General features: G+C 42.7%; 1 protein-coding gene across 1 annotated transcript in view; it reads left to right on the top strand.

Annotated features, from left to right (window-relative positions):
• Positions 1-27,650, top strand: part of DNAH14 (dynein axonemal heavy chain 14) — a 296,737-nt gene that overhangs the window by 217,427 nt on the left and 51,660 nt on the right. The window contains exons 62-70 of the mRNA XM_029934922.1: positions 4,815-4,946; positions 5,296-5,391; positions 14,389-14,529; positions 15,370-15,585; positions 20,344-20,574; positions 20,848-20,969; positions 22,422-22,666; positions 25,730-26,148; positions 26,240-26,438. Of these exons, the coding sequence (XP_029790782.1) occupies positions 4,815-4,946; positions 5,296-5,391; positions 14,389-14,529; positions 15,370-15,585; positions 20,344-20,574; positions 20,848-20,969; positions 22,422-22,666; positions 25,730-26,148; positions 26,240-26,438 (1,801 nt within the window). The remainder of the gene's footprint in view (positions 1-4,814; positions 4,947-5,295; positions 5,392-14,388; positions 14,530-15,369; positions 15,586-20,343; positions 20,575-20,847; positions 20,970-22,421; positions 22,667-25,729; positions 26,149-26,239; positions 26,439-27,650) is intronic.

Below are 27,650 nucleotides of genomic sequence, written 5' to 3'. Positions count from 1 at the left end.
AAACTATCCATAGAACTCCCTTATGACCCAGCAATAGCCCTGCTAGGGATTTACCCAAGGGATACAGAAGTGCTGATGCATAGGAGCACATGTACCCCAATGTTCATAGCAGCAATGTCAACAATAGCCAAATCATGGAAGGAGCCTAAATGTCCATCACCTGATGAGTGGATCAAGAAGAATGTGGTGTATATACACAATGGAGTACTACATGGCAATGAGAAAGAATGAAATCTGCCCATTTGTAGGAAAGTGGATGGACCTTGAGGGTGTCATGCTAAGCGAAATAAGTCAGGCAGAGAAGGACAGAAACCATGTTTGCACTCATAGGTCTAACAGGAAAACAGGAGAAACCTAACGAAGGACCTGGGGAAGGGGAAGAGGGAAAGAGAGTTGGGGAGAGAGAGGGATGCAAAACTTGAGAGACTATGAATGCTGAAAATGAACTGAGAGTTGAAAGGGGAGTGGAGAGGGGAAAAGAGGTGGTGGTGATGGTGGAGGGCACTTATGGGGAAGAGCACTGGGTGTTGTATGTAAACCAATTTGACAATAAACTATTTAAGAAAATTTTTTGAAAAAAAAAAAAGAAATGCAACTGAATCATGCATATTGATTTTGCATCTGGCAGCTGTAATGGATTTGTTTATTCTAATGGTTTTGTGACAGAACCTTTAAGGAATTCCACATATAATATCATGTCCTCTGTAATAGTGACATTTTTCCTTCTTGTTTTCCAATTTGGATGCCTTTCATCTCTTTCTTGCCTAATTGCTCTGGCTAGGACTACCAATACTGTGTTGAATAAAAGTGGTGAAAGTAAGCATCCTTCTTCAGTTCCTGATCTTAGAAGAAAAGCTTTCAACTTCCCACTACTAAGTATGATGTTAACTGGGGGCTTGTAATGTACAATCTTTATTATGGTGAGGTGTGTTCCAGCTCTGCCTAGTTTGTTGAGAGATTTGTCATGAATGGATATTGACATTAGTCAAATGCTACCTCTGCATGGATTCAGGTGATAATATAATTGTTATGCTTCATTTTCTTAAGGTGGTAGATCACATTGATTGACATTGAACCATCCTTGCCCTTGGTAATAAATCCCACTTGATCATGGCTTATGATACTTTTAATGGAAGAGTAATTTAGTTTGCTAATATTTTGTTGAGGATTTTGGCATCATTGTTCATCAGGGATATTGGTCTATAATTTCACTTTTTTGCGGCATCCTTGTCTGGTTTTGGTATCAGGGTAATGCTGGCCTCCTAAAATGAGTTTGGATGTGTTTCCTCTTTTTCTGCTTTTTGGAATCCTTTTGAGAAGGATTGACGTTAATTCTTTTTAATACTTGGTAGAATTCACCACTGAAGCCAACTGGTCTTGGATTGTTTGTTGGGAGGTTTTTCATCACTGACTCAGTCTCCTTACCAATAATTATTCTGTCCAGACTTTCTATTTATTCATGATTCAATCTTGGTAAGTTGCATGATTCTAGGAATTTATCCATTTCTTTTAAATTGTCCTATTTGTTGGTATATAACTGTTCATAGCAGTCTTGTGACCCACTGTATTTCTGTGGTAACAGTTATTATACCTCTTTTGTTTCTTGTTTTATTCTTTGGGCACTCTTTTTTTCTTGGTGAGTTAGCTACAGGTTTTTCAATTTTGTTTGTTTTTTCGAGAAAACCAGTCTTAGAATCATTGATCTTTGCCATTGTCTTTTCAGTGTCTGTGTCATTTATTTCTGCTCTCATTTCTATTGTTTCTTCCTTTTGCTAACTTTGAACTTCATTCATTATTCTTCTGCTGTTTTGGGAGGGTATATGTTGAATTACAAGACTGACCCTCAGGTCAAAGCAAATAGAGATCTTTCACTGAAAGGCTGGAAGCTTTTCAGTGGCCCTTCTGTGTGCCACCCTGGGGTGGGTGAGTCTGCACGAGCCCTCTCAGGACAATCTCTCAGTTAGCTGTGGCCTTGTGTGTGTCATGAACGGAAGCCTTGTGGGCTTTCAAAACTAGGTATTTTAGGTATCTTCTCTCAGGCACAGGTCTAAAAAGTTGAGGTGCCAGCAGTGCCTGATTGGTTCAGTCGGTTAAGCGTCTGACCTCAGCTCACGTCATGATCTCATCGTTCGTGGGTTCAAGCCCCACGTCAGACTCTGTGCTGACAGCTCAGATCCTGGAGCCTGCTTCAAATTCTGTGTCTCCCTCTCTCTCTGCCCCTCTCCCACTCACACTCTGTCTCTGTCTCTCTCAAAAATAAACAAACATTAAATTCTTTTTTATTTAAAAAGTTGAGGTGCCAGATGTGGGGTTCAAACCCTCTACTTATCAGAGAGAAGCTTGGGCTCATGAATTCCCTCCCAACTGTGGGTCACCATGCCAAGAGTGGAGGGTACAGGAAGATTGTGTCTTAGGGTGTTTCGAGAACATTGCCCATTTCGAGGGTGTTTTAGAACATTTGCCCTATGTGTAGGAGTCATTCAGGTCGTGTTTGGGTTTCTTTTGGAGGTAACTGTTCCGTGTGTGGTTGGAGATCCAGTGTGTCCATGGGAGGAGATGAGTGCGGGATCCTCCCACATCACCCGTCTTGAACTGGATCCCTAAAATGTATTTTTACTTGCATAACAAATGTTCATAGAATAGCATGTGCCAGGAACTGTTCTGAACACTTGCAAAATATTATCATGCTGGAGGAGATGGGGGCCAGGGGACATACAACAAATTGAAGAAAATAAGGTAGTCTGGACGCCTAGTGAAGTGCTTTGCTGAAGCAGATTTCACTCAGAAGAATATAGGTTTCCTGTAGAATTCACAGAGCATGAGAACAGGGCCAAAGTCCTGAGCAAGCATCGGGCTCAGGGCCCCGGGCAGGAGCGGGCCATGCTGGGCAGGTGGGTCCCTTGGGAGGAGAGAAGGGGGCCAGCAGCATCAGCACGAGGCTACAAGGGCGTGGACCAAGGCCCAGCAGGTAGCAGGAAATATGCCAAACACCACCGGTATGGCCACAAGCCAAATAATGCCTGCAGCATCAGAATGTGGAGAAAGCATGACACGGCGTCCCCCCCCCCCCCCCCAGAGAGAGCACTGGCCCACCTGTACCTTGAAATGTCAGAGAATGAATTGCTGTTGTTTTCAGGCACCCAGTTTGTGGCCTTTGTTAAAACGCTCCCAGGAAATGAATAGAGATCTTGGTCCCACGCAGTGGTTGCTGCCGTAAGAAATACCTGGAAATACGAAGGTGGCTTAAGAAGTGGGTGGTGTGAGGAGGCTGAGGCGCATCTGGGCAAGGACTTTACACGCGGGGACAGGCGGGTGGACTCGCAGATACCCACGTGGCCCTGTCTTCAGTTCATTCAGTAACCGTTTGTGGGGTATCCTTCCAAAGGACATTATGAGACATGATGGTAGGTTACAGGAGCAACCCGTTCCTTGACGTTACAAAGTTTACACATAATGGGGAAAATGGACATCAAATAGCTAATTGCACAGTTAATTAATTAGAATGACGATCTGTGCTCTTGGGAAGTACAGGTATTGTACAAAGAAGGTGAACGTTTTAGCAGAGTGTTAATGTTGGTGTCCGTATTATTCGTGAGTTAATGTAACAACTACTCACTCTCTGAAGCATTCTTACCAAAATGATTCCCTGTGGTTTCATTTAAATCTTTCAAACTAACATAATAGTTCACCTAAAGAAATTGTTAGAAGCAGAACAATATTTGAAGCAATAATGAGAACACCAGTAGTAAGCTGATGATGCCTAACTTATGTAGCAAAATGTTTCTGTCCTACAAGAGAGGAAATGCCTGATTTGAAAGGAAGACGACAGGAATGTCAATCTAAGATTTTATTTTGGTTTTGGCTCCCCAAAGTAGATGAGAAGTAGCATGTACCCAACTTGAAATAATATCATACCACGGAGATGAGGTGGCTCTATGGGCACGTGACACGGATGAGCTGGAAAGTGTCCTCAGTGAGCCTCAGTGTCCCCGGATGAGCTGGAGAGTGTCCTCAGTGAGCCTCAGTGTCCCCGGCCACGCCACCACCACTGACCAGACACACCTTTACATAGACACCATGCCCCGCAGATATGCCACTTGGGGGGGGGGGGCGGGAGCTGGGGGGCCGTCCCTACTTACTCACACCTCAAGTGCACAGGAAGGAGGCCTCAGATCTTGCAAGCTGGAGGAAATTAGCCTGGTTTATTTTTGTTTTAAAATGAAGTTCTTGGAGTGCCTGGTGGGCTCAGTTAAGTGTCTGACTCTTGATTTCAGCTGAGATCATGATCTCATGGCTCATGGGATCAAGCCCTGTTTTGGGCTCTGTGCTGACAGCTAAGAACCTGCTTGGGATTCTCTCTCTCCCTCTCTCTGTCTCCTCTCTCTTTCTCTCTCTCTCTTAAAATAAATAAAATAAAAAAATAAATGGAGTTCCTTTTTTTTAACATTTATTTATTTTTGAGAAAGAGACACAGAGTGTGACCAGGGAGGGACAGGCTCCAGGCTCCGAGCTGTCAGCATAGAGCCTGACATGGAGCTCGAACCCACAAAACTGTGAGATCTTCACCTGAGCCAGAATCTCCCCCAGGTGCCCCTGAAGTTCCTTTTTAAACAGCACTGCAAAGCCCTCGAGACAACATTGCAATAACCAGATGCTGCCGGGGCCACTGCGGACAAGACTGCAACTTTAATTCTACCACCGAAGAGCAGTCAAGTATTTCTCCTATGAAATAAAATTTTATTCTAATGTGAATTGTGGAAAACCTCAACTCAATAGGTCTTTGTCTTACAACACATGCATTGTGTTTCCTCTAGGTTTTCACGAAGCTGAGAAAAATTGCACTCTCCCCTGATTTCAACCCAAACAAGGTCGCTCTCGTTTCTTTGGCCTGTTGCTCTCTATGCCAGTGGATCATAGCACTGAGCAACTACCATGAAGTGCAGAAGGTACGCTTCTTCCTCCAAAATACCTAGAACAACCCAGAAGGGACCCTCCGTAGTCTCAGAAGTGACTCTTCCTTAACAGTGCTCAGGGGGACTGCTGTGGACAGGCCGCCTTACCCAAAGGTGCAGTGCCAGCCACTGCAGGAGCAGGTGCGCCCGCCACAGTGTTTTATTTATGGCGTCTGTGCTGAGGTGTGTCACCACAGTGAACCGCTTCGTATCCCTTTTGTGCACGTGATTCCAGGAAAGGTTATTGTAAGAAATGACACAAATGCTTGTCCATCCTGAGCAACCTTTTTCACGGTGAACTTGGCCTTTTTAAACACTTAGGTGTTGTGACATTCTCTTTCAGCTGGTGGGCCCAAGGCTGATCCAAGTGGCCGAAGCTCAGAACGTCCTAAAAATCGCACGGCAGAGGCTGGCCGAGAAACAAAGAGGTTTGCAGCTGGTAAGACATCATTCGCTCGTTAACCTTGCCATAGCTTTGTGGGCTGGATGGAAACGCCCAGAAGACCCATCATCTCCACAGTTTTCTCAGTTTAAGAGAAAAGGAAGATAATAATGACGGTCGTGAAGAGATTAATCGTGGTTACGTAAATGACATGGATACTATATGTAAGGTGCCATCACATAATGAAACACTCAGTAATGCCAGTTATCACTATGTCAGTAATGTGTTGACCGTTTCACTGAATTTCTCCCAGGAGGGCTTGGTGACTTCAGTTTACTGAAGACTTACCCAGCATCAATCTGTGTTCTTGACCTGTTTATGTCAATTATTCTGTTGCTTTATAAAGCATGGCTGTTTCTTTTTTTTTTTTAATGTTTATTTATTGTTGAGAGAGAGACAGAGTACGAGTGGCGGGGGGCGGGGAGAGACAGAGGGAGACACAGAATCGGAAGCAGGCTCCAGGTTCTGAGCTGTCAACATGAAGCCCGACGCGGGGCTCAAACCCATGAACTGTGAGATCATGATCTGAGCCAAAGTCGGACGCTTAACTGACTGAGTGCCCCATGGTTACTCCTTAAATGTCTTGGTTTTAAGCTAAAATTGAGGTATCATTATGAGAGCCAGGACTGAGGTCACCAGCCTGTGGACATGCATCCAGGGAGTTGGTGACGTGGCATCCTACATAGATGGCCACCCAGCAGGGAATGGTCTTTCTCCTAAACCCCTGCCTTTTGATGTAGTTATCAACATTTTAAAATCTGCAGTTTTATTTAATGGAGCACTGAGATGGCTCAGTCGGTTGAGCATCCAGCTGAAGCTCAGGTCATAATCTCACAGTTCGTGGGTTCAAGCCCAACATGGGGCTCTGTGCTGACAGCTTGGAGCCTGGAGCCTGCTTCAGATTCTATGTCCCCCTCTCTCTCTGCCCTTACCCTGCACATGCACACACTCTCTCTCTCTCAAAAATAAACATTAAAAAAATTTTAATGTAAGTCTAGGTATTTATTTAAAATTTGAATTTCTATCTTCTGAAAATTCAGAAGATTGGAAGCCCTGGACCTGCATGCTCACTGGGTGACAATAAGTCCCCAAGTCACATCAGGCATTTCTGTCACCTGCGTGGCCCCCTGGGCATTTCTTGTAAACTCAGATATATAGAAAGTGTTGGACATTTTTGAAGGAAACTATTATTAAATTTTTTCTTTGTGTTGCTATGTCTCTTATTGCTAATATTTTATTGCAGGTTATGATGTACATATATAGTAATATTTAGATATGTGTGGATGATAGCTGACATGTATTCAGTGTGTAATATGTTCCAAGTACCAGGCTGATGCTTTATACAGACTTTGTCATGTAATCCGAAGTCAGCTTTCGGAAGGTTTATCAGAGAGATTTTTATAAGGGAGAAAACTAAATCAAAAGATTCAGCATTATTCCAGCATCTTTTTTTTAAATGTTTTTATTTATGTTTGAGAGAGAAACATGAGCAGGAGAGGCGGGGCGGGGGGGAAGCAGAAGATCCAAAGCAGGCTCCACACTGACAGCAGAGATCCCGATGTGGGGCTCGAACTCATGAACCATGAGCTCATGACCTGAGCCGGAGTCAGACACTCAACTGACTCAGACACCCAATGCACCCTGTTCGTCCAACATCTTGAGCCTCTCAGTGGTGCCCACGCTCTAACCCAGGCCTGTCTTGCTGACCTCCTACGCTATAAAACTCTTCTATGCACAAGTGATGTGGGAGGCCAGACGTCACAGAGCAGCCTCGGGTCCGGACCACCAGTAAGGACCAAATGGGGAAGGGGCACGGGGCAGCACCGTTCAGCAACCACCATGGAAATATCTGGACAATTTAACACCTGGTGTGCCGACATCAACCTGTTTCTGCCCCACACACAAGTTAATGATCCAGGAAAGGAAAAAGTCTGCTTCAGAACTTGGGGGAAAAATTAGATGTTCTACCACCTGGTAAACGGAGTTCAAGAGCAGGCACAGTCGGGCCTGCAATGGCGTGGGTCTGAATGGCTACATGGGGTTTCCTGTAAATACCAGGACAGGCCTGTAAGTGTATTTTCCCTTCTTTATGATTCTCATAACAGCATTCTGTCTCTCCTGCCTTGCGTTATTGTAAGGTCGTCCATGACACAGGTGACATGCCACATAGGTGCTAACTGACTGCTATTAGCGAGGCTTCTGTTCAACAGCAGGCTGTTAGGAGAGAAGTTCTGAGGAGTCAGAGGTTTTCCATGGATTGTCAGTTGCATGGGGGGTCGGTGTTCAAGGCTCAGCTATAATTTTTAATTTAATGTAGATGTCCATTTTGTTTTTTCTTCCCAATAATTATTAGAAACACTATGTAAATAAACTTAAAAATGATGCTGTGCCTGTTTTTCCAGGAAATTCTTAGTCATTAAAAGTCAATTAAAGTTGAGGGACCCCTGGGTGACTCAGTGGGTTGAGCTTCTAACCCTTAGTTTCAGTTCAGGTCATGATCTCACTGGTCATGTGCTTGGGCCCTGCATCAGGCGCAGAGCCTGCTTGGGATTCTCTCTTTCCCTCTCTCTCTCTCTCTCTCTCTCTCTGTTCTCCCATTCCCCGCCCCCGTTTGTGCTCTCTCACTCTCTCAAAATAAATTTTAAAAACATTGAAAACCTAAACAAGTAAAACGCAGAGATTTAAAGGGTTTGAGATAGAACAATCAGACAGAAGATAAGAGAGGAATGAGCAGCCCAGTAAACCGACAAGACCCACAGACAGGGCAGGACCCTCCAGCCAGCAACAGACTACATGTCCTTCTCAAGTGCATGGGGACGTTCTCCAGGGCAGACCGGGTGTGAGGCCACAAAACGAGTCTTCATGGGTTTTAAAAGATCAGTATCATATCAAGTATCTTCTCTGACCACATGGAATGAAGGTGAAGTCAACAACAGAGGAAAACTGGGAAATTCACAAATAATGTGAAGAGTTGGAATATGTAAACAATAAACTCTTAAGCAGTCACTGAGCCAAAGAAGAAATCATAAGGCAAATTAGAAAATGTGTCTCTAACTAACTTGTTAAAAATGTACTCCTAGGCATTTTATTCTTTTTGACACAATTGTAAATGTGGTTGTTTTCTTAGTTTCTTTTTTGGATAGTTTGTTGACGGCTTATAGAGCACCTGGGTGGCTCAGTCGGTCGTGCATCTGACTTCGGCTCAGATCATGATCTCACCATTCCCAAGATTGAGCTCGGTGCTGGCAGCTCAGAGCCTGGAGCCTGCGTCAGATTCTGTGTCTCCCTCACTGTCTGTCCCAACCCCATTTACAGTGTCTGTCTGTCTGTCTCTCTCTCTTTTCAAAAATAAACAAACATTGAAAATAAATTTAAGAAAGTATCTGGAGACAAATGAAAACAGAACACAACATATTGAAGCTTATGGCATGCAGCAAAAGCAGTGCTCAGAGGGAAGTTTACAGGTATAAATAAGTATACTACAAAGGAGAAAGATCTCAAATCAATAACCTTACTTTGTACTGTAAGGAACAGGAAAAGAACAAAGTAAACCTAAAACCCGCGGGAGAATAGAATAATAAACATTAGGGCAGAGATACACAAAGAATGAAAAAAAAAAAAAACGAGAAAAGTCAGTGAAACAAAAAGTTGGTTCTTTGAAAAGATCATAAAAATGAATAAACCTTTAACATAGATCCCTGAGGATTCCACCAAAAAACTGTTAGAATAAATGAAGCCATTAAAGTTGCAAAATGTAAAATCAATATACAAAACTCAGTTGCATTTCTGTAAGCCGTCAACAAACTATCCAAAAAAGAAACTAAGAAAACAACCACATTTACAATTGTGTCAAAAAGAATAAAATGCCTAGGAGTACATTTTTTTAATGTTTATTGATGTTTGAGAGAGAGAGAGAGAGAGTGTGTGTGTGTGTGTGTGTGTGTGTGTGTGTGTGTGTGAAAGAGGAGGAGGGGGAGAGAGAAGGAGACACAGAATCCAAAGCAGGCTCCAGGTTCTGAGCTGTCAGCACAGAGCCCAATGTGGGGCTCAAATCCACGAACCATAAGATCATGACCTGAGCTGAAGTCAGACACTTAACTGACTGAGCCACCCAGGTGCCCTGCCTAGGAATACTTTTAACCAAGATTGTGACAGACCTGTTTTCTGAAAACTGTTAAGACACTAAGGGAAAAAAAGGAAGGAGACACAAATAAATCGAAAAATACTCCATGCTCATGGCTGGGAAGAACTAATATTGTAAAATGTCCACAGTACCCAAAGCAAGCCACAGATTGAATGCTATCCCTATCAAAATTCCAAGGTGTTTTTCACAGAAATAGAACAAACAATCCTAAAATTTGTATAGAACCACAAAATGTGTTCTCTTATGTCTTTTTGATCATGGCCATTCTAACAGGTGCGATGGGGTCTCATTGTGGTTTTGTGTGATCAGCATTTCCTGGATGATGGGTGATGTTGGCCCTTTGTATGTCTTCACTGGGAAAATGCCTATTGAGTTCCTCTACCCATTTTTCAGTCATAAACTTTGGTTTTTTTGTTATTGAGTTATAGGAATTTCTTGGAGATTAGTCTTTCTCAGACAATGGGAAAAAACTGTTCTCCCATTACATGGGCTGCCGTTTCATTTTGTTAATTGTTTATCTTGTTCTGCAGAAACTTTTGAGTTTGATGTCCCACGGGTCGATTTTTGCTTTTGTTGTATGCACTTTTGGTGTTATAGCAAAAAAAAAAAAAATTATTACCAAGACCAGTGTTGAACAGTTTCTTCCCTACATCTTCTACTAGGGGTCGTATGGTTTCAGTGCTATGGTATTTGGATTTATTTGGAGTATATTTTTGTGAGTGGTGTATGATAGAAGTCTGCTTTCATTGTTGTGCATATTTTCCCAGCACCATTTGTTAAAGAGACTGGACTTGCCCCACTGGGGGCTCCTGGCTCCCTTGTTGAATGTTAGTTGACCATATTTGCCAGATTTGATCCTGGACTCTCTATTCTGTTCCATTTGTCTGTGTATCTATTTCATGCCAGCACCATACTGTTTCAATACCGTACAAAAGTGTTACTGATTTCTGTGTGTTGATCTTTCATCCTGCAACTTCACTAAAATTGTTGATTAGCTCTAACAGGTTTTCGGTCTAGTCTCCGGGATTTTCTATATACAAAGATCATGTCATCTGCAAATAGTGCCATTTTTACTATTCCATTCTGATTTGGGTGCTTTCTATTTCTTCGTCCTGCCTGATTGCTCTAATTAGGGCTCCCAGGAGTAAAAAATGGAGGGAGTGGACTTCTTGTCTTACTCCTGAGCTTAGATGAAAAACTCTCAGTTTTTCCATTGAGTATAACGTTAGCGGTGGGTTTGTTGTAACTGCTTTTTTTTAATGTTTATTTTTGAGAGAGACAGAGTGTGAGTGGGGGAGGGTCAGAGAGAGAGAGGGAGACACAGAATCCAAAGCAGGCTCCAGGCTCTGAGCTGTCAGCACGCGCCCAACGTGGGGCTCAAACTCACAAACCGTAAGATCATGGCCTGCGCTGAAGTTAGATGCTTAACCGGCTGAGCCCCCCAGTCCACCTGTAACTGCCCTTTGTTATCTTGAAGTTTATTCCTTCTGTACCCAGTCTGTTGACAGTTTTTATGATGAAAGTGTATTGTAGTCTGTCAAATACGTTTTCTGCATTTATTGTGATGATTATGTGGATTTTTATCATTCATTCTATTGGTGTGATGTAAAACATTTATTGATTTGCACATGTTCAGCTACCCTTTCCTCCAAGGGATAAATTCTACGCAGTCATGGTATAACAAATCTTTTAATGTGTTTTAAAATTTTTTAATGTTTGCTAGTATTTTGTTGAGAATTTTTGTATCTATAGTCATCAAGGATCTTAGTCTGTAGTTTAACTTTTCAGGTCAGTTATTCTGTAGTTGGAATAAATAAGTATGTTTCTATATCTTCCTTGACTCTCTCTGTTGGTGTCTGTGCATTTGAAAAAATAGCCAGCCCTCCCTTTGCTGACAGAGTGGTCCAGAGGTGGGATGAGCGCATCAGCCCAGCCTGAGCTCCTGGTTGTGCTGCACACCACTGTGGTGGCCCAGGCAGCCTTGTGTGTCCTTAGTGGCTTCCAGTATTCAGCGTGTGCCGACATCTGCCAGTGTCCCAAAGGGGAGCGTCTCAGTCAGTGGAAGCCTGTGGGAACAGTTCTCTGCAGGGACAGCTTGGGAGAGGCTGTTTCCATCTGAGCCCTCAGCACTAGGCTGGTTAAGATGTTTCTTTGTTATAGTTCTATGGGAGCCACAAATGCAAGATCTACTGGCCACCAGAGCCAGGTGCTCTGGGCCACAGCCACCAAGGCCGGGGCACAATTTTGTGCACAAGTTCCTTGCAAGGAGACAGCAGAGACCTCGAGTGCACCAAAGGGAGAAGGCGGAGATGGTGCCTTCTGGCCTCCCTGTTTCAGGAGGAAGCCAGTCAGCGCCCTTTGTGCTGAGTCCTGGGGGGATGGTCAGTCAGAAAGTATTGTCTACTATAGCCTAGCCATCCTACAGATGCAGGCCCTCTTGCTTTCAGAGCTAACTGTTAGGATGCCCATCCTCAGGGGGGAAGTCTTAGACGTTGAGACACTAGCTGCTGGATTCAAAGTCTTTGCCGTCAGGGAGAAGCTGGGAGTGGTGGGTTCTCTCTTGTTTGTGTCTGACTGTGCGAGGGGCGGGGGTTACCGTGAGAGCGTGTCCCAGCCTTCCCTGTTTGGATGCGAGTGCTTCTCATTCACCCAACGTATAGGAGTCGGTCCATAGTTGCTGAATTTCTTTCATGGGGATTGGGTCTGTGCTGGCCGTGGGTTGGTGTGGCCACAGGAGCAGGTGAGTTCAGTAGCCTCCTGTCTCAGCATCCTGGACTGGAGCTCCCTTCCACTTATCCTCGGTGCTGGGTGCTTTCCGTTTTCATATTTACTCAACTCTCACAATGTTCATGATTCTTTATGTATTTTTTTGTATTATCATTCATTTACCCAACAAATACTTATTTATGATACTGTCCATTTGTTTTAATTATTATCAGGTGGTAGGGTAGAAAAAATAAACTCTAAATTTCAGTCAGAACCTTACTCATTAACACTCTCCATTCCCCTCCAGCTCGCAACCATGGCTTTCATGAGAAGTTTCTAATATGTTCACTCATTGAACTCACACAAGTATACTGAACTCACATATATATATTTGAAATATATATGTATATAAAATATTAATGGATACACCAAATATTTTAAAAGTGAGCATAGTAGTTAACTCCACTGATTTTAAGCCCTTAGCTGAGGTTATATACTGTCTGCCTCCCGTTTTAAAAATAGGTCTGTTTTTCATCTGGGCCCTAATATGAAAAATATTTTGTAAATCTCTAGGGAACTTTAGGGTAAATAAATAGAAGTTATATTACATGAACTTCCATTAAAACTGTTACCTTGGGGAGTACCTGGATGGCTCAGTTGATTAAGGGTCCAACTCTTAATTTCAGCTCATGTCAAATCTCATGTTTCTGGCGCTGTGGTGACAGCATGCAGCCTGTTGGGATTCTCTCTCTCCCCCTCTTTTTTTGCCCCTCCCCATTCATGCTTTCTCTCTTGATCTCTCAAAAATAAACTTTTTAAAAAATGTTACCTTGGGAACACAGTGTTGCCATACAATAGAAATTTCATGTGTTTGAGGATGCTCATCAGGGAAATGCATGTGTTTAAGGATCCTCATCAGGGAAATTTCATGTGTTTCCCTGAAAATACAATGTGATGCCACCTTATACCTGTCAGGATGGCTAAAATCAGCAACACAAAAAACAACCAGTGTTGGCAAGGATGTGGGGAAAGGGGACCCTCATGCACTGTTGGTGGGAATGCAAACTGGTGCAGCCACTGTGAGAAACAGTATGAAGCTTCCTCACACATTAAAAAGAGAACTTCCGGAGTGCCTGGGTGGCTCAGTTGGTTGAGTGTCCAGCTTCAGCTCAAGTCATGATCTCACAGTTCATGGGTCTGAGTTCCGCGTCGGGCTCTGTGCTGACAGCTCAGAGCCTGGAGCCTGCTTCAGATTCTGTGTCTCCCTCTCTCTCTGCCCCTCCCCTGCTCATGCTGTCTCTGTCTCTCAAAAATAAATTTAAAATTTTTTTTAATTTAATAAAAGAGAATTTCCATATTATGATCCAGTAATTCCACTACTGGATATTTACCATACAAAAACACTAATTCAAGAAGAAGTATGCAACCCTGTGTTTATCACAGAGTTATTTACCATAGCCAAGATATGGAAGCAACCTAAGTGTCCATCAATAGACAAATGGATAAAGAAGACATGGTGCATATATACAATGGAGTATTACTCAGCCATAAAAAAAGAATTAAATCTTGCCATTTGCAATGACATGGATGGAGCTAGAGAGTATAATGCTAAGTGAAATACAACATTTTCAATGCAAAAAATAAGTCAGAAAAGGATGAATTTTCAAGGGCTAAGCTTGTAAGAAAGCAACTGAGGCAGGTAGAATTTTATAAAGAAATTTTAGTATTGGGGTGCCTGGGTGGCTCAGTCGGTTAAGCATCTGGCTTTGGTTTGGGTCATGATCACACGGTTTGTGGGTTCAAGCCTCATATTAGGCTCTGTGCTGACAGCTAGCTCAGAGCCTGGAGCCTGCTTCAGATTCTGTATCTCCCTCTCTCTGTGACCCTCCCTGCTTACGCTCTTTCTGTCTCTCAAAAATAAATAAAAAAACATTAAAAAAATTGTTAATAAAGAAATTTTAGTATCAAGAAATCATGTATGTAATTACTACATTTTTCTTGTTAACACAATCGCCTGTCCAGAAAGCTTTCCCAGGACGCGAAAATGAAGTGGTTACACACCATATACGTACAAATGACCAATAAGCTCTTGAGGCAACATGAGAGTAACACTCGGTCTCAGCAGTGAACAAATTGTCTTTCAGGTCGAGGAACACGTGCTGGTTTTGCAGGGAGCCTACAAAGACCTCGTTGCTCAAAAACAACTACTGGCAAACAGGAGGACACTGGCCACCAAGCGCCTGCACTGTGCATCTGTCTTACTCGCCACCCTGGAAGACGAAAAGGCATGGCTCTCTTTGGCTTTATATCCCCTTCATCAGTTCCTACTGGGCTTGGCGAGCCCCAGGGTGGTATTTCCACTGAAGGTCCTATCACGCACGTACCTCCTCACACTATCTTCTCATCCAGTCTGTTTTACCGAGATCAGTAGATGCTCCTGATAAAAATAAAGGAGTCCTGGTCAAGTAGTCTTAGATGGAACATACTCCGAGGATCAGACAGTACTTTCTCTTGCTTCCAAGACATCAGTTCCCTTGTCTGATGAGGTCCACAGAGTCCATGCTTTGTCATGAGCTCTCCTTGTCTGGCGCAGGGACAACTCCAGCTGAATGCACAAAACATGGGTGGCTGAAAGGGACGGGATGTCATCAGGAAGGGAGGAGAACATCTTTAGAGCTCCTTTATCTCATGTTTTATATTTCCCCTGATCCTCCCTAAGCTTCAACTTCCTCCTCCTAAAATGAAGTCAATGGCTTTTACTTAACAGGGTATTGGAAGTATCCAATGAGATTTTCAAAGTAAAATGCCTGTTAGATAAATGCCAGTAACTATTATTATTGAATATTATTAATAATATATCATAGTGAATTGTTACTTTAATTACTACACAAAGGATTTAACATGGCTGTCTGCCCTAACACATATGACACTATTGACAAATCCAAGGATAGGTTTCATGTTATCCTTAGAAAACAGTTGGTTTTATAATGTCCTCCATTATTCACTTTAATGCACACACACATGAGAATACTGGATCCAAGTGGAAGATCATGAATACCTAAAACGCCTCCTGATAGCATATTTTATGTCAGATATCAAGAACTAACTTTTATTTTAACATTTAGACTCAATGGCAAGAAACAGTCAATCAAATAGACAAGAAGTTGGAAGGAATTTGGGGTGACATTCTTCTTTCAGCTGCATGCATTGTCTACAGTGGAGCATTAACAGCAGAATTTCGCCAGTTGATTGTCAACAAATGGGAGACTCTCTGCACTGAAAACAACATTCCTTTGTCTCCCAACTTCTCTCTAATTGAAATCATGGCACAAAAACATGAGGTACTAACATATTTCTATGATCTGGTTAAGTGGCTCTTATTGTTGATTTGAATTTGGGAGCAGGGGGCTTTAGTACATTTCATTTTGACTTGGATCTTTTCCCCAAATTGTTTTGATAAAGGAAAATACTAAAATTTGTTCCAGGTCTTAAAAAAATTTTTTTAGGTATAGTTCTAATGCCTCAGCTAGTTACATCTCTTGTTTCTCATCCTCTGTGCAGAAGTCACAGAATGTCCTTTTACTCATTGTAAACCTGTTGAACTACCCTAAGAAATATAGCCAATTTCTCTCCCAGAAACTCTCATTAATAAAATTGTTGAACTTATTGAACCACAGGTAGCATTCTTAGAAAGAGCCAAAAATGTAGATCTCACATTTATCAATGTATCAATAAGTATATATTGTCTATATATGTTGAAAGGATAAAAAAAAGAAATATGCCTTTTTTATTGATCTACAAAGAGTAATTTTAGATTGATTCCCTCAGTTATAACCCAACTTAAACTGACTATCCAATCTATAAAGTCTCAGAAGCAAATACTAACTTCTCATTTTCATAATACTAATAACCAACTTAAATCCAGAAATATCTATAATTACATTACATGTAAATGGTCTAAAAAGTCCACTTAAAAAGCTAAGATTGTAATACTATATAAAAGTACAAACTAAAGCACAAAACAGAAACCATAAATTATTTAGAAAAGACACATCTAAAACATAAAGATTGACGGTAAAAAAAAAAAAAAGAAAAAGGAAACTTACTATAGTTTACCAAAAAAAGACAAAATACACTTTAAGGCAAAAAAGTCGGGGGAGGATTACTAGAAATAAATGTTTATGTTACAATAAGAATTAGTTTAATTCTCCAGCAATGTTTTGTCAATTCTGAATTTGTACCTAAAATTAAGACCTCAAATAATATAAAGCAAACATTAAGAGAACTACAGATAAAAATGGACAAATCTACAATTATGGTGAAATATTTTAACACACTTCTTCCTATAACTCATAGAAAACACAAAAATCAGTAAGAATAGAGAAGATCTGAACAATATGATCGAGTGGACTTCCCAGGCACACACAGGATGCTGCAGCCTCCATCTGGAGCTCATGTACTCAGTGTAGGCACACTCAGGACACTGCCAAAATTGACAATGTAACGCACCACCAAAACTTTTCAACACATGTCAAAGAGTATATTTTCCATCCAAAAGGCAACTAAGCCAGAAGTCAATAATTAAATGTTTCTTTGAAAATCCCCATATTTCTGGAAATTAGAAACCACACTCCTAAACTAACCATAATTCAAAGAAGAAATCAGATTTGAAAAAGTGAAGCACTGGTGAAAGCTTTTCCTTTGAGACCAGAAACATGACAAAGGAGTATCCACTCTACTTGTATGTAACACTCTAGTGGAGACCCTAGACCATGCAGGTGTTATGCCCAGATTTTAATATCGCCCCCAAAAACCAGAGACCACCAAGGAGGCCGAATCACACATGCAAAAGCAAAGGGTGGTTTTATTACGGGCTTAGGCTGGCCGAGCCTAAGCTCAACCTCACAGACTTTACCATCGCAGCAGATCCATGCTGAGAGCCCCCAACATGGGGGGGCAGGGCCTTTTATGAGTTTGGGAAGGGGGAGTTACAGGAAATTGTGACACAGGTACAATGATCCAAGCATTCTTATACAATATTGACAGCAGGTTTAACCATTCACATTGCCTAGAGTACTTGTTACTTTTGGCGGGACCCAATCACAACATTTAGCGTATTGACCAATCACAGAGTGGGCCCAGGACCCTCACATAGGGCGTGACTAGTCTTAGCCTCCATTAGGCCTGCCCTTAGAGCTGGCCTTTCCTGATTGGGCGTTACAAGGGTGGTCCCTCTTGCCTTGGGCAATGTGTGCCCTTCTATTGTCTCATGGAGTCAGTTTCAGACCTGCGTCCTTACACAGGAAGGCAAGAAAAGTAAAAGATACTAAGATTGGAAAAGAAGAAAACAACAAAAAATACAAATTTCTGCAGATGATTACCTAGAAAATCCAAGAAAATCTATAGCTATATCATGAGAATTAATAAAAGTTTGGTAAAATTTCTCAGTTTCTGGAATTAAAGTCAATATATAAAAACTGATTGAATTTCTCCCACCAACAACAAAGAGGGTACTCAGGTTTTAGACCCCGCTTATCATAGCATCAGAATGAATCCATCAAGAAGTTGTATAAAACTTACAGACACAAAACTATAAAATATTACTGAGATAAATTTTAAGAAACCTAAATAAATGAAGAGTTATGCCATGTTCATGAACTGGAAGACTCAACATACTTAAGTTTCCAGTTCTTTCCAAGCTGATCTGTAGATCCAGTCAACATTCCAACAGGTAGGGGAGTGTGTATCTCATCTGACAAACTGATTCTAAGAGTTAGAAGGCAGATAGCTAACATGTCCAAGACACTTTTGGTGATGAAATTGGTGGAGGGCTTGCTGTCTCAGAGATCAACACTTACTTTGAAGCTATAGAAGTTAGGATTATTTATTATATATATTAGTATACATAATATATCATATGTATTATTTATTATATAGTAGTTATTATTTATCCATGTGATAGGACAATGACACCAAAGGAGGAGAACAGAGAGCCCAAAACAGACCCATACATATGCAGACATCTGATTTATGACAAAAAAGAAAGAAATTTGACCAAGGCTTCACACCAAACATAAAAATTTAATTGCAGTTGAACTATGGACCCCACTGTGGAAGACACAGGAATAAAGCATAATTTAGGAGAGTACATTCAGGACCTAGGTTAAGAAAAGATTTTTCAAGCAGAACTAACCATAAAGGAAAACATTAATCAAATTACATTAAAATTTACACCTGTTCATCCAGAGACCCCATTGAGAGGGTGTAAAGAGAAGTCAAAGAACAGGAGAGGATATTTGTAACACAAAGCTGTGGTATAGAAACCACCAATCAATGAGCAAAAGACATTCAACCCAGTAAATAAATGGAGAGCCCTGAACAGGCGGCTCACGAAAGAGACTATGCAAATATCCAATAAACATTTGAAAGGGGCTTCCCCTCCCTATTCATTGAGAGAAGGAGAGTTAACTCTAAGATGATGTATCACAACACATCAGCCAAAGGACTAAAATCTGAAACACTAACATTACCAAGAGTCAGCACAGATCTGGAGTAACAAATTCTCATACATTGCTGGTGATGATACAGAATGCTAAAATCATCTTAGAAAACGGACTTCAGCTACAAGTATTAAAAATCCACATACCCTAAGACTCATATATAAGGAAAGTTAAAGTATATATTCTCTTTTCCATGTGCATATATAAGAAATGCATATATAAATTAATCAAAAGAATATAAAAGAGCATTCATTGTAGCATTATTTGCAATAGCAAAGTACCTGAGACACAATCCAAGTGCCCTCCCCAGTAGGACGGATACATAAACGAACCTGGCTATGTTCATACAGTGGATACAGCTAGAACACCACACAGACGAAGCCACATGGAAAAGAGAATATATACTTTAACTTTCCTTGATCTAAAGTTCCAATATTAGCAAAATGAATTATAGGACTACATGCTTCAATAAGATAATAAGTATGAAAGTCACGAGCACAATTGATTTTTTTTTTTTATACAAACTCTGGGGGCACCTGGGTGGCTCAGTCGGCTAAGCATCTGACTTCAGCTCAGGTCATGATCTCAGTGTGTGAGTTCGAGCCCCCTCTCCACATTGGGCTCTGTGCTGTGAGCAGGGAGCCTGCTTTGGCTCCTCTACCCCTTCCCTTCCACACCTCCCCTACCCACGCCCTCTCTCTCAAGAATGAATAAACATAAAAAAATATGGAAGCAGTTACTAAATAGGAAATTTTCTTTAAAGAAAAACAATATAAAGTAAAAACTCAGGCCCGCGGCATATTTCTCTGTCCACACTGACCTCTGCTCCCACCTGTCTTTGGACACAGTCTGAACCCCAGTCAGTGGGGCTCTTGTAGTTTTCAGGCTTCTCCACCCCATCGTGTTTCCTTCTACGTAGACGTCAAGAGCCTGCAGTTCTGCACAGACCGCAACAAAAAACTTTTTCTTTCCTTTAAAAACTGAAAAGTATCCTTGGCTCCCTGTGGGGTCTCCCTGGAATGTCCCTGATGTCCTTTCCTCCTCCGACCTCCCAGCACCTTCTGGGCTTTTTTTTCTCCCAGCCTGCTGAGACTGCCAGGAAATCCAAATGAAGTTTATCTGTCTTGGCGTCAGCTTCTGAGTCAAACCCTAGGTCTGCCTCTTGCTCGGCCGGCGTGACTGTGGACAAAGCCCAGTTCCCCCTCCTGAGAAGTGAGGGCTGTTGGAGCAGGTGTGACTAGATGACGCATGTGTGTGCATGGCAGGTGGTGGGCGTGCAGTAGAGCCACCGTGTTGTCGTCTGTCATACGCACCAGAGTCCACGTCCTGGGAACAGGCACCTGTCACATTTTGTGCCCATCCCCCATAATATCATTGTTGTCAGGGGAACTCCTCCGTCCTGATGAACAGAAACGTGTAACTCAGTGAGTAATTACCCAGAATTTCATATCCTGGTGTTTTATATTATTCATGCCCTCACTCCTTTTAAAGATTATTTGATTTTTCTAAAGGCAGCGCCCCTGTACGGTCCCTTGTAGGGGACACTGCAGGAGCCAGGAAGTGTACGGAGCAGCACACCTACTAATGCTCTCGTTCCAGATCCGCCGGTGGCATTCCCAGGGGCTCCCGCTCAGTCAGTATGCAACAGAGAATGCCATCTTGACCACAAGCGGCCTGCAGTGGCCACTGCTCATAGATCCGCAGAAGCAGGCGCACAACTGGATCCGGCAGATGGAAGGGTCCAGGCTGCAGGAGCTCTCCATTGAGGACGGCAGCTACCTCCAAACTCTAGAGAATGCTGTGAAGACAGGAGGGAGTGTCCTCTTGCAGGTATTTGGACACAATGGCCTAACTCCCTAATTCCGTGCTGCTGCAGTATAGACTGGATGCACTGAGCATAGAAACTAAAAGCTTTTAATTATGGATAACTTTGTCAGGGGAAAACTAGTAAATACATCCAGTGACTTTTCAATGGTCAGTTCTCTCAGATCAGGCTCTCTTTGGTGTCCGAATACTAACAAGATGTACATTTACATGTGTAAATGCTGTGACTTTTCAGCTGACTCTTTGTTCTAAGATGAACTTTCTCCTTATCTCTTTCAGAATCTCCCTGAACCATTAGCTCCAAGTTTAAAGGCGATTTTGAAAGTGGGTGTCCCTCCGAAAAGAGGACCGTGTTTCATAAGGATTGAGGACTCTGAGATTGAATACAGTTCCCAATTTAGGTAATGTCTCCCACAGCTAAAGTGCAGCCAATGTGTGTATTTTTTTAGAAAAATATCAGAGAAGGGCCTGTATTTCCGTACAGGTGAGCTTCTCCTGGAGAAAACCGTGAGATTGCGTTTGAATGTTTTGTTTGTGTGTTTCGGTACGAACAACAGAGAACGGAGTTGTATTTATTAAGTCATTCCCAGCCAGTATTTTCCATGCTGTGCCCAGTAAGACCTGGGGGCAGGAGGGGCTCCCCAGAAAGGTGTGCAGAGCGGCAGCAAGCTGGAAGCTGGGCCCCACTCGACCCCCCTTGGTCTGTTTGCCTCACATTTGATTTCAGCAGGAAACACTTCTGCTCCTTTAAAAACACAAAATCCATATTGGATATCTGGAGGAAAAAGAGAGCGTTTGGTCCAACGAGAACATTGTATCCATATTCCCCGCGGTTCAGGACCTTTGGGAACTCTGCCCCCCTCCCGCCATCCAACTTCACAGAGGATTTAAACAGTCAAACTTAATACTACATAAATACAGTTCCCGAGGGGATAAGACACTTGCGCTGCCAGGCACAGCGCTCTCCCCTTGAACTCATAACCAGCAGGACTTAAGTAGCAGGTGATTGGCAAGGGGGACAAGAAGGTGGGTCACTGGCTCCCAGCCCGGTGCACTTCCCTATCTTCCAGGGGCTCTGACACGCCGAGTCCTCACATGGTCCTGGTGCTCAGGGGTCCTTGCCCCTGGGCTCCTCCAGACTCTTACAGCTTGGAATCCTCTCTCCCAGACTCCCTCCTTCGGTTAAGAGAACATTTTGCAAAGTACAGTACGGTCCTCAAAACAACTAACCCCATTCTAGAGATTTAATAGGTGTCACTCAAAAAAGGGGTCCCGTAGTTTTTTAAAAACACTAGGTTAAAGAAGGTTACACAGGAGTCTTCCCGTTAAGGACCTCAAAGCCCCTTAGCTAACTAATGCTCTCCAGAGCACAGCTGCGCACAAATTACAGATTGAGCAATGGCCCCAGGAATGAACGCAGCAGCATTTTGCTGCATCGACAGCCTGGTGCCCATGGCTGAGTTGTGTGTGTGAGGAAGGGGTGGAGGGCACTGTCGAGGAGGGCAGACTGGCCACAGGTCCCGCTCTGTCACTTTCTGACCATGGCAAACACCACGGTGCTCAGGGTCCCCTAACAGCAGTTCAGAGCTCCTGCTACTTAGTTAGCACTTCTCTTTCCTCTGCCCCGATGCGGAGACGAAATATGGTGGGGATGTAATCTGTGGTTGTGGGTTTTAATTGTAAATAGTAAATACAGCCACACAGTATAAATTGAGAGCCTATTTTGCATACAGGGCTGGACAGCACTAAAAATGCTCCTTGTTTTGCATTTCTTTCCATTATTTCATAAATTTGTTTCCTGTGTTTTCCCTCCACTGACCCTATGAATAACTGGTGCCTTTCTCATACTTCAGGCTGTTCATTTCTACAGACGTAGAAAACCCCCACTTTCCTCCATCGGTTTGTAACTTTGTGACTCTGGTCAGCTTCGCTGTGACACTCCCAGGTTTGCAGGATCAGCTCCTATCTACGGTGTTATCACACGAAGTTCCTCACTTAGAGAACCGACATCTCCAGGTACTGGAGAGCATATCCCTCGACGCTGTGGCTCTTGAAGAGCTGGAAGAAACAACGCTAAATATACTGCAGACCATACAAGGTCAGTGAAGGTGTTTCGTGACATTGGGAGACTTTTGCTAGCTCTGTGGAGGACAGAAGAAAAGCCAGAAAGGCCATATTCTCAATCGGAGCAAAAATATCAGATCTGCAGTTTCCACTGGAGAACTGATTAATGGAGGTAGAACACCCATCTCTGAAATGAAATGCGTTCCCACCTCTGCCTTAGCTCATTATGCCGTAGGATATGTGCCACGAGATAGTCAGCGGAAGTTGTAAGAAAACTCCTACAGAGACTGGTTGGTGCCCGCCTTGCTCTCTGCCATCTACATCAAGCATCTGACGTGTGTTCTATGTATCAGGTTAGAGTAGAGACCTAAAGATTAGGTCTCCCCAAGAATTCATAGCTAAAATAGATAAGGACATAATCCAGTAACTTATATGTGTCCCATTAAAATATGGTGTTTATTAAAGTAGCAGTAGAAAAGATTTTCCTCTTCAGCACAAGAAATAGCTGAGAAACCACAGTCTCTACATTTTAACAATATAATTTCTAACCAACTAAAGAGAAAGCATGACAGCTTCCTGGGGCCACCCTCCCACAGGGGTTCCATATACGCTGTTTCAACATGCAGGATGGAGTGCACTCAGGACTACAGTGGCCGCCATGGGACACTGCCTCCCTGCAGATGGCCTCAGATCCCCTCCCCTTATGGTTTCAGTCCCACAAGACTACCCCCTCCCCCTAGAGGGGCTTCAGAACGCAAGTTCCAGCAACCCCATTTGCTCACTGGATTCCTGGTCTCTCATGAAAGGACGGGACTCGGAACAGCAGGTGGGCGTAGGCGAGGTCTGGGGAGATGCGGGCTGCCTGCTAACCCTCTGTCCACCGCCCGCCTGGCGATCCATCACCAGTCCTTAGATGGAGTCCAGAGGCACCTCACTAACATGACAAAACACGCCTTTATTACTCTCGCCTCTCCTTTAGAAATCCCCAGCGTTCATAGAGTTCTAATACGCGATGAAGACCTCATGTATATTTCTTATTATAAGTCACAGGGTCACAGCTCCTAAATCATCTGTCATCAAATGCCAGTCATCTATCAGTGGATTGCCGTTCGTAGGCTCCTAACTGGTGACTCTGGGGCTTGAATGTCTCTCGGATGCATTAGTTCCCCATTAAAGATCTGACTATGTTCCTTCCTATTCTAATGACACCCATTAAGCTCTTTCTGTGTAACACGGGGCTAGTTCCCCATTAAAGATCTGACTATGTTCCTTCCTATTCTAATGACACCCATTAAGCTCTTTCTGTGTAACACGGGGCTAAGCCATGCTTCTCTTAATGACAAGACTAGTTAGTTGCCTGGACCAGGTTGTCACGTCTGTTTCCCTTGGGAGATTGGAATGAACCAGAACATGTAGGTCTTGGGTGACACACAGAAGGTGACATGGTCTGACTAGTGTAGCCTGTCCCATTTCATGAACCACTATATGAACAAATGTCATGTTTTGCTATAACTTTTGTCTACATTGGACAAAAGATAGATTTAATGAGACAAAAAGAAAGTTGTTTATGATAACACACATCCACACACGTCCACACAGTGTAAGGTGTCATTCTGCCTTTCATGATTATTCCTAGCACTTGTTCCTTGTGGTGGAGTCTGAGGGCTTAAGTTTATTTATTTTGAGAGAGAAAGAGAGCACAGGTCGAGGAGGGGCAGAGAGAGAGAGAGAGAGAGAGAGAGAATCCCAAGCAAGCTCCACACTCCCAGTGCAGAACCCAACATAGGGCTCAATCCCACAAACTGAGATCATGACCTGAGCCGAGATCAAGAGTCAACACCTAAGGGGGAGGGGGGGGAAAGAGGTGGTGGTGATGGTGGAGAGCACTTAAGGGGAAGAGCACTGGGTGTTATATGGGAAACAATTTGACAATAAAATATTATGGAAAAAAAAAAGAGTCAACACCTGACTAAGCCAGCCAGGTGCCCTTTTGAGATTTTTTAAAGACTAACCTTTTAGTAATAATGGTTATAATTTTCCTAATAGTAGTTATAATAAAAAGTTGTTCTTGAAAAAAAGCTAAATAAAGAGACTCCTTGACTCAGTATATATTTACATATTTTTTTCTTTCCTTTTTCCAAGTCTTAGTAAAATAGGTCATCCTTACTCTCTCTTTCTAAATATTTTATCTGTACTGCAGCTCCCCATGCACTATGGGAAACCCAAGTAGGGTGGGGACTCTGAGAGGTAGCCCAGAGCTGGGGTCCAGACATCACTTAGAAAGCATCCCCGAAATCAAGAAGAATGTGGTATCCAGGTCATGGAATGTAATAATCCCATCATTCCTTAAAATGAGCATATAAAGCTACTTTAGTTCTAGACCCACATTTTAAGAGGGCTCTTTTCAAACCAACATGTGTCCTGAGGTGAGCATCAAGGACTCAATATGTGAGGACTCGATAAATGATGTCATTCACAGAAGCACCTGAGGAAAATGTGAATGTTTTGTTCATAAAATAATAGAATCAATCATGGAAATCAGAAAATCATCCTAAATATTCAAAAAGAATAGAATTATTCTGTGTTTCTAGGGCAGTGCTTTTTTAAAAGGTAAGTTGTAGCCTGACAGTGGAATGAGAAATCAATTCATTTTCAACTTTATTTGCTTAAGAAAATAGAATAGAATAGGAAATATCAGAGTGCATCACAGGAAAAAATGAGGCACTTGTTATTTTCTGGAAATTTGGTTTTCATATCCTATGTGTATAGTGGGTCATTCCTTCTGATGGAATGGCTACTTATTATGTGCACTAAAGATAGAACCTACACAGAGCGCCTGGGTGGCTCAGTTGGTTAAGTGTCTGACTTTGGCTCAGGTCATGATCTCTCAATTTGTGAGTTCAAGTCCTGTGCCAGGCTCTGTGCTGACAGTGTGGAGCCTGCTTGGGATTCTGGCTCTCTCTCCTTCTGTTCCTGTCTCTCTCTCAAAATAAATAAATAAACTTGGGGGAAAATAGCCTCTTAAAGAAAGATTTCAGGATGAAGGAATGATCAGTATTTAACATTCCAAAGGTTTTTATTCATTCTTTGTCTTTAGTGTATATATTAGATGATGAGGAAATTGTAGACGTCTTAAGAAAATCCAAAATGACTTCAAGCAAGATTTCAGAGCACATCAAAGAGACAGAAAAAGCAGAAAGTGAAATCCGAGCGCTGCGGGAACGGTACATGCCCATTGCGACCCGGGGCGCCCTGCTCTACTTCCTGGTGGCCGGGCTCACCCGCCTCAGCCCCATGTACCAGTTCTCCCTGGACTGGTTTCGCCAAGCATTTGCCCAATCAGTAGCTCCCCAAAGCAAAGAGCAACAACAGAGTCTGAAAAGGGAGAACACGCCTCAGGAAACCATTTGTGACAGCATAGCCGGCTCCCAAGAACCGAAGTTAGGAAACGACAAACATCTCTTAGAGAGGCGTCTTCAACAGGCGATAGATGTGCTGACGAGAAATGTTTTTAAGGTGAGAGTTCTTTCCTGGGACTCTTACAGACTTCAGTACAGGGGGGCGCATCTGACGTGATGGTCCCACCCCTTCCCTCCCCTCCCCCCAGGTGGTGTCCTTGGCTCTGTTTCACCAGCACAAGCTGTGTTTCTCCTTCCGGCTTTGCACGGCGATCATGCAAAATAATGCTGGGGGCAGTCTCGTGCGCGATGACCTTGGGTCCCTACCAGACGAAGAATGGGACATCTTCTTACATTCTGACGTGCTGAAGAATGCTAAAGGTGTGATGTCCCGGCCTAGACTTGATAGTAAGTAAAAGGTACCTGCTCTGGGATTGGCAAAAAGCCATTGCAAACATGTCTTCCTGAAAAGCCCTGAGAGGTTTAAGTGCTCCAAGCCTGTGGTTCTATATGTATGTTCTAAAAGTAGCTTCAGGTCAAGTGTGACGTTTAATTCATCACTGTATCCTTATCCATTAGGCATATAATTGGTACTCAATAATTGTTGAATGGATGGCATGTGGTATGGTTATTGTAATCCTAATCTACTAAAAATGCCCAGTGCCAGTCATTAGGGACACACGCACATGTGTGCACACACAGAATAAATGCCATCTAGAGCAAAGCTTGACCCCTCCTATCCACAGTCCCCCTCAGTTTCTTATGAAAATCCCTTGAAAATTTGAGCCATGAAAAGCACGCTTATGCAAAATGATTAGCAAAATCACGTAAGTATGGGATCTTTTCAAATCCTCCTGTGTTGCACATTTTTAAATATACTTATTTCCTAAGTCATGGTAAGATACACATAACATAGAATTTACCTTCTGAACCATTTTTAAGCATACAGTTCAGTGACATGTTGTTGTGCTGTGTGGTAGCTCTAAATCACAGGAAGTATACAGTTAAACGTCAGCTGATGTTGTCCCCAAGGGAGAAGAGGAGGTGGTTTGGAGTGTCCTCGGTCAAGTGTTTTGAGACTATTAGCAAAGCCTAGAAGTCAGAAAGGAAATTGCTCTCAGAAAAAGAATCGCTCTCGAGAATACCAGCCATTTGGATAGTTTTGTTTTGGTTTTTGTTTGTTCTTATTTTACCGAAGCCTGGTATGTAGATGTTTCATAAATGACTGTTGAGTTAGGAAATGTTCTTATGAGTTTATTAAGACTGCTTTGTTTGTAAAAACATACAATAACTCAATATCTTGGGGCGTCTGGGTATCTTGGTTGAGCCTCCAACTTTGGCTCAGGGCGTGGTCTCAGGGTTCTTGAGTTCAAGGCTTGCGTTGGGCTCTGTGTTGACAGCTCAGAGCCTGGAGCATCTTTGAATTCTGTGTGTCCCTCTCTCTGTACCCCTTCCCTGCTAATGTTCTGTCTTTCTGTGTCTCAAAAATAAGTAAACATTAAAACAGTTTTTTAATAACTCAATATCTTAAACCAAAAAATAAAATAAAAATGTTTAGAATGAGTCTGGGGTGTAACAGGAAAATGTACATAGCCACGCACCAGCGTGACAAGAGCCCCT

This window comes from Suricata suricatta, chromosome 3 (genome assembly GCF_006229205.1).
Source record: "Suricata suricatta isolate VVHF042 chromosome 3, meerkat_22Aug2017_6uvM2_HiC, whole genome shotgun sequence".
NCBI lineage: Eukaryota > Metazoa > Chordata > Mammalia > Carnivora > Herpestidae > Suricata > Suricata suricatta.
The sequence above is the reverse complement of the archived record's forward strand: the minus strand, read 5'-3'. Positions and strand labels throughout refer to the sequence as shown.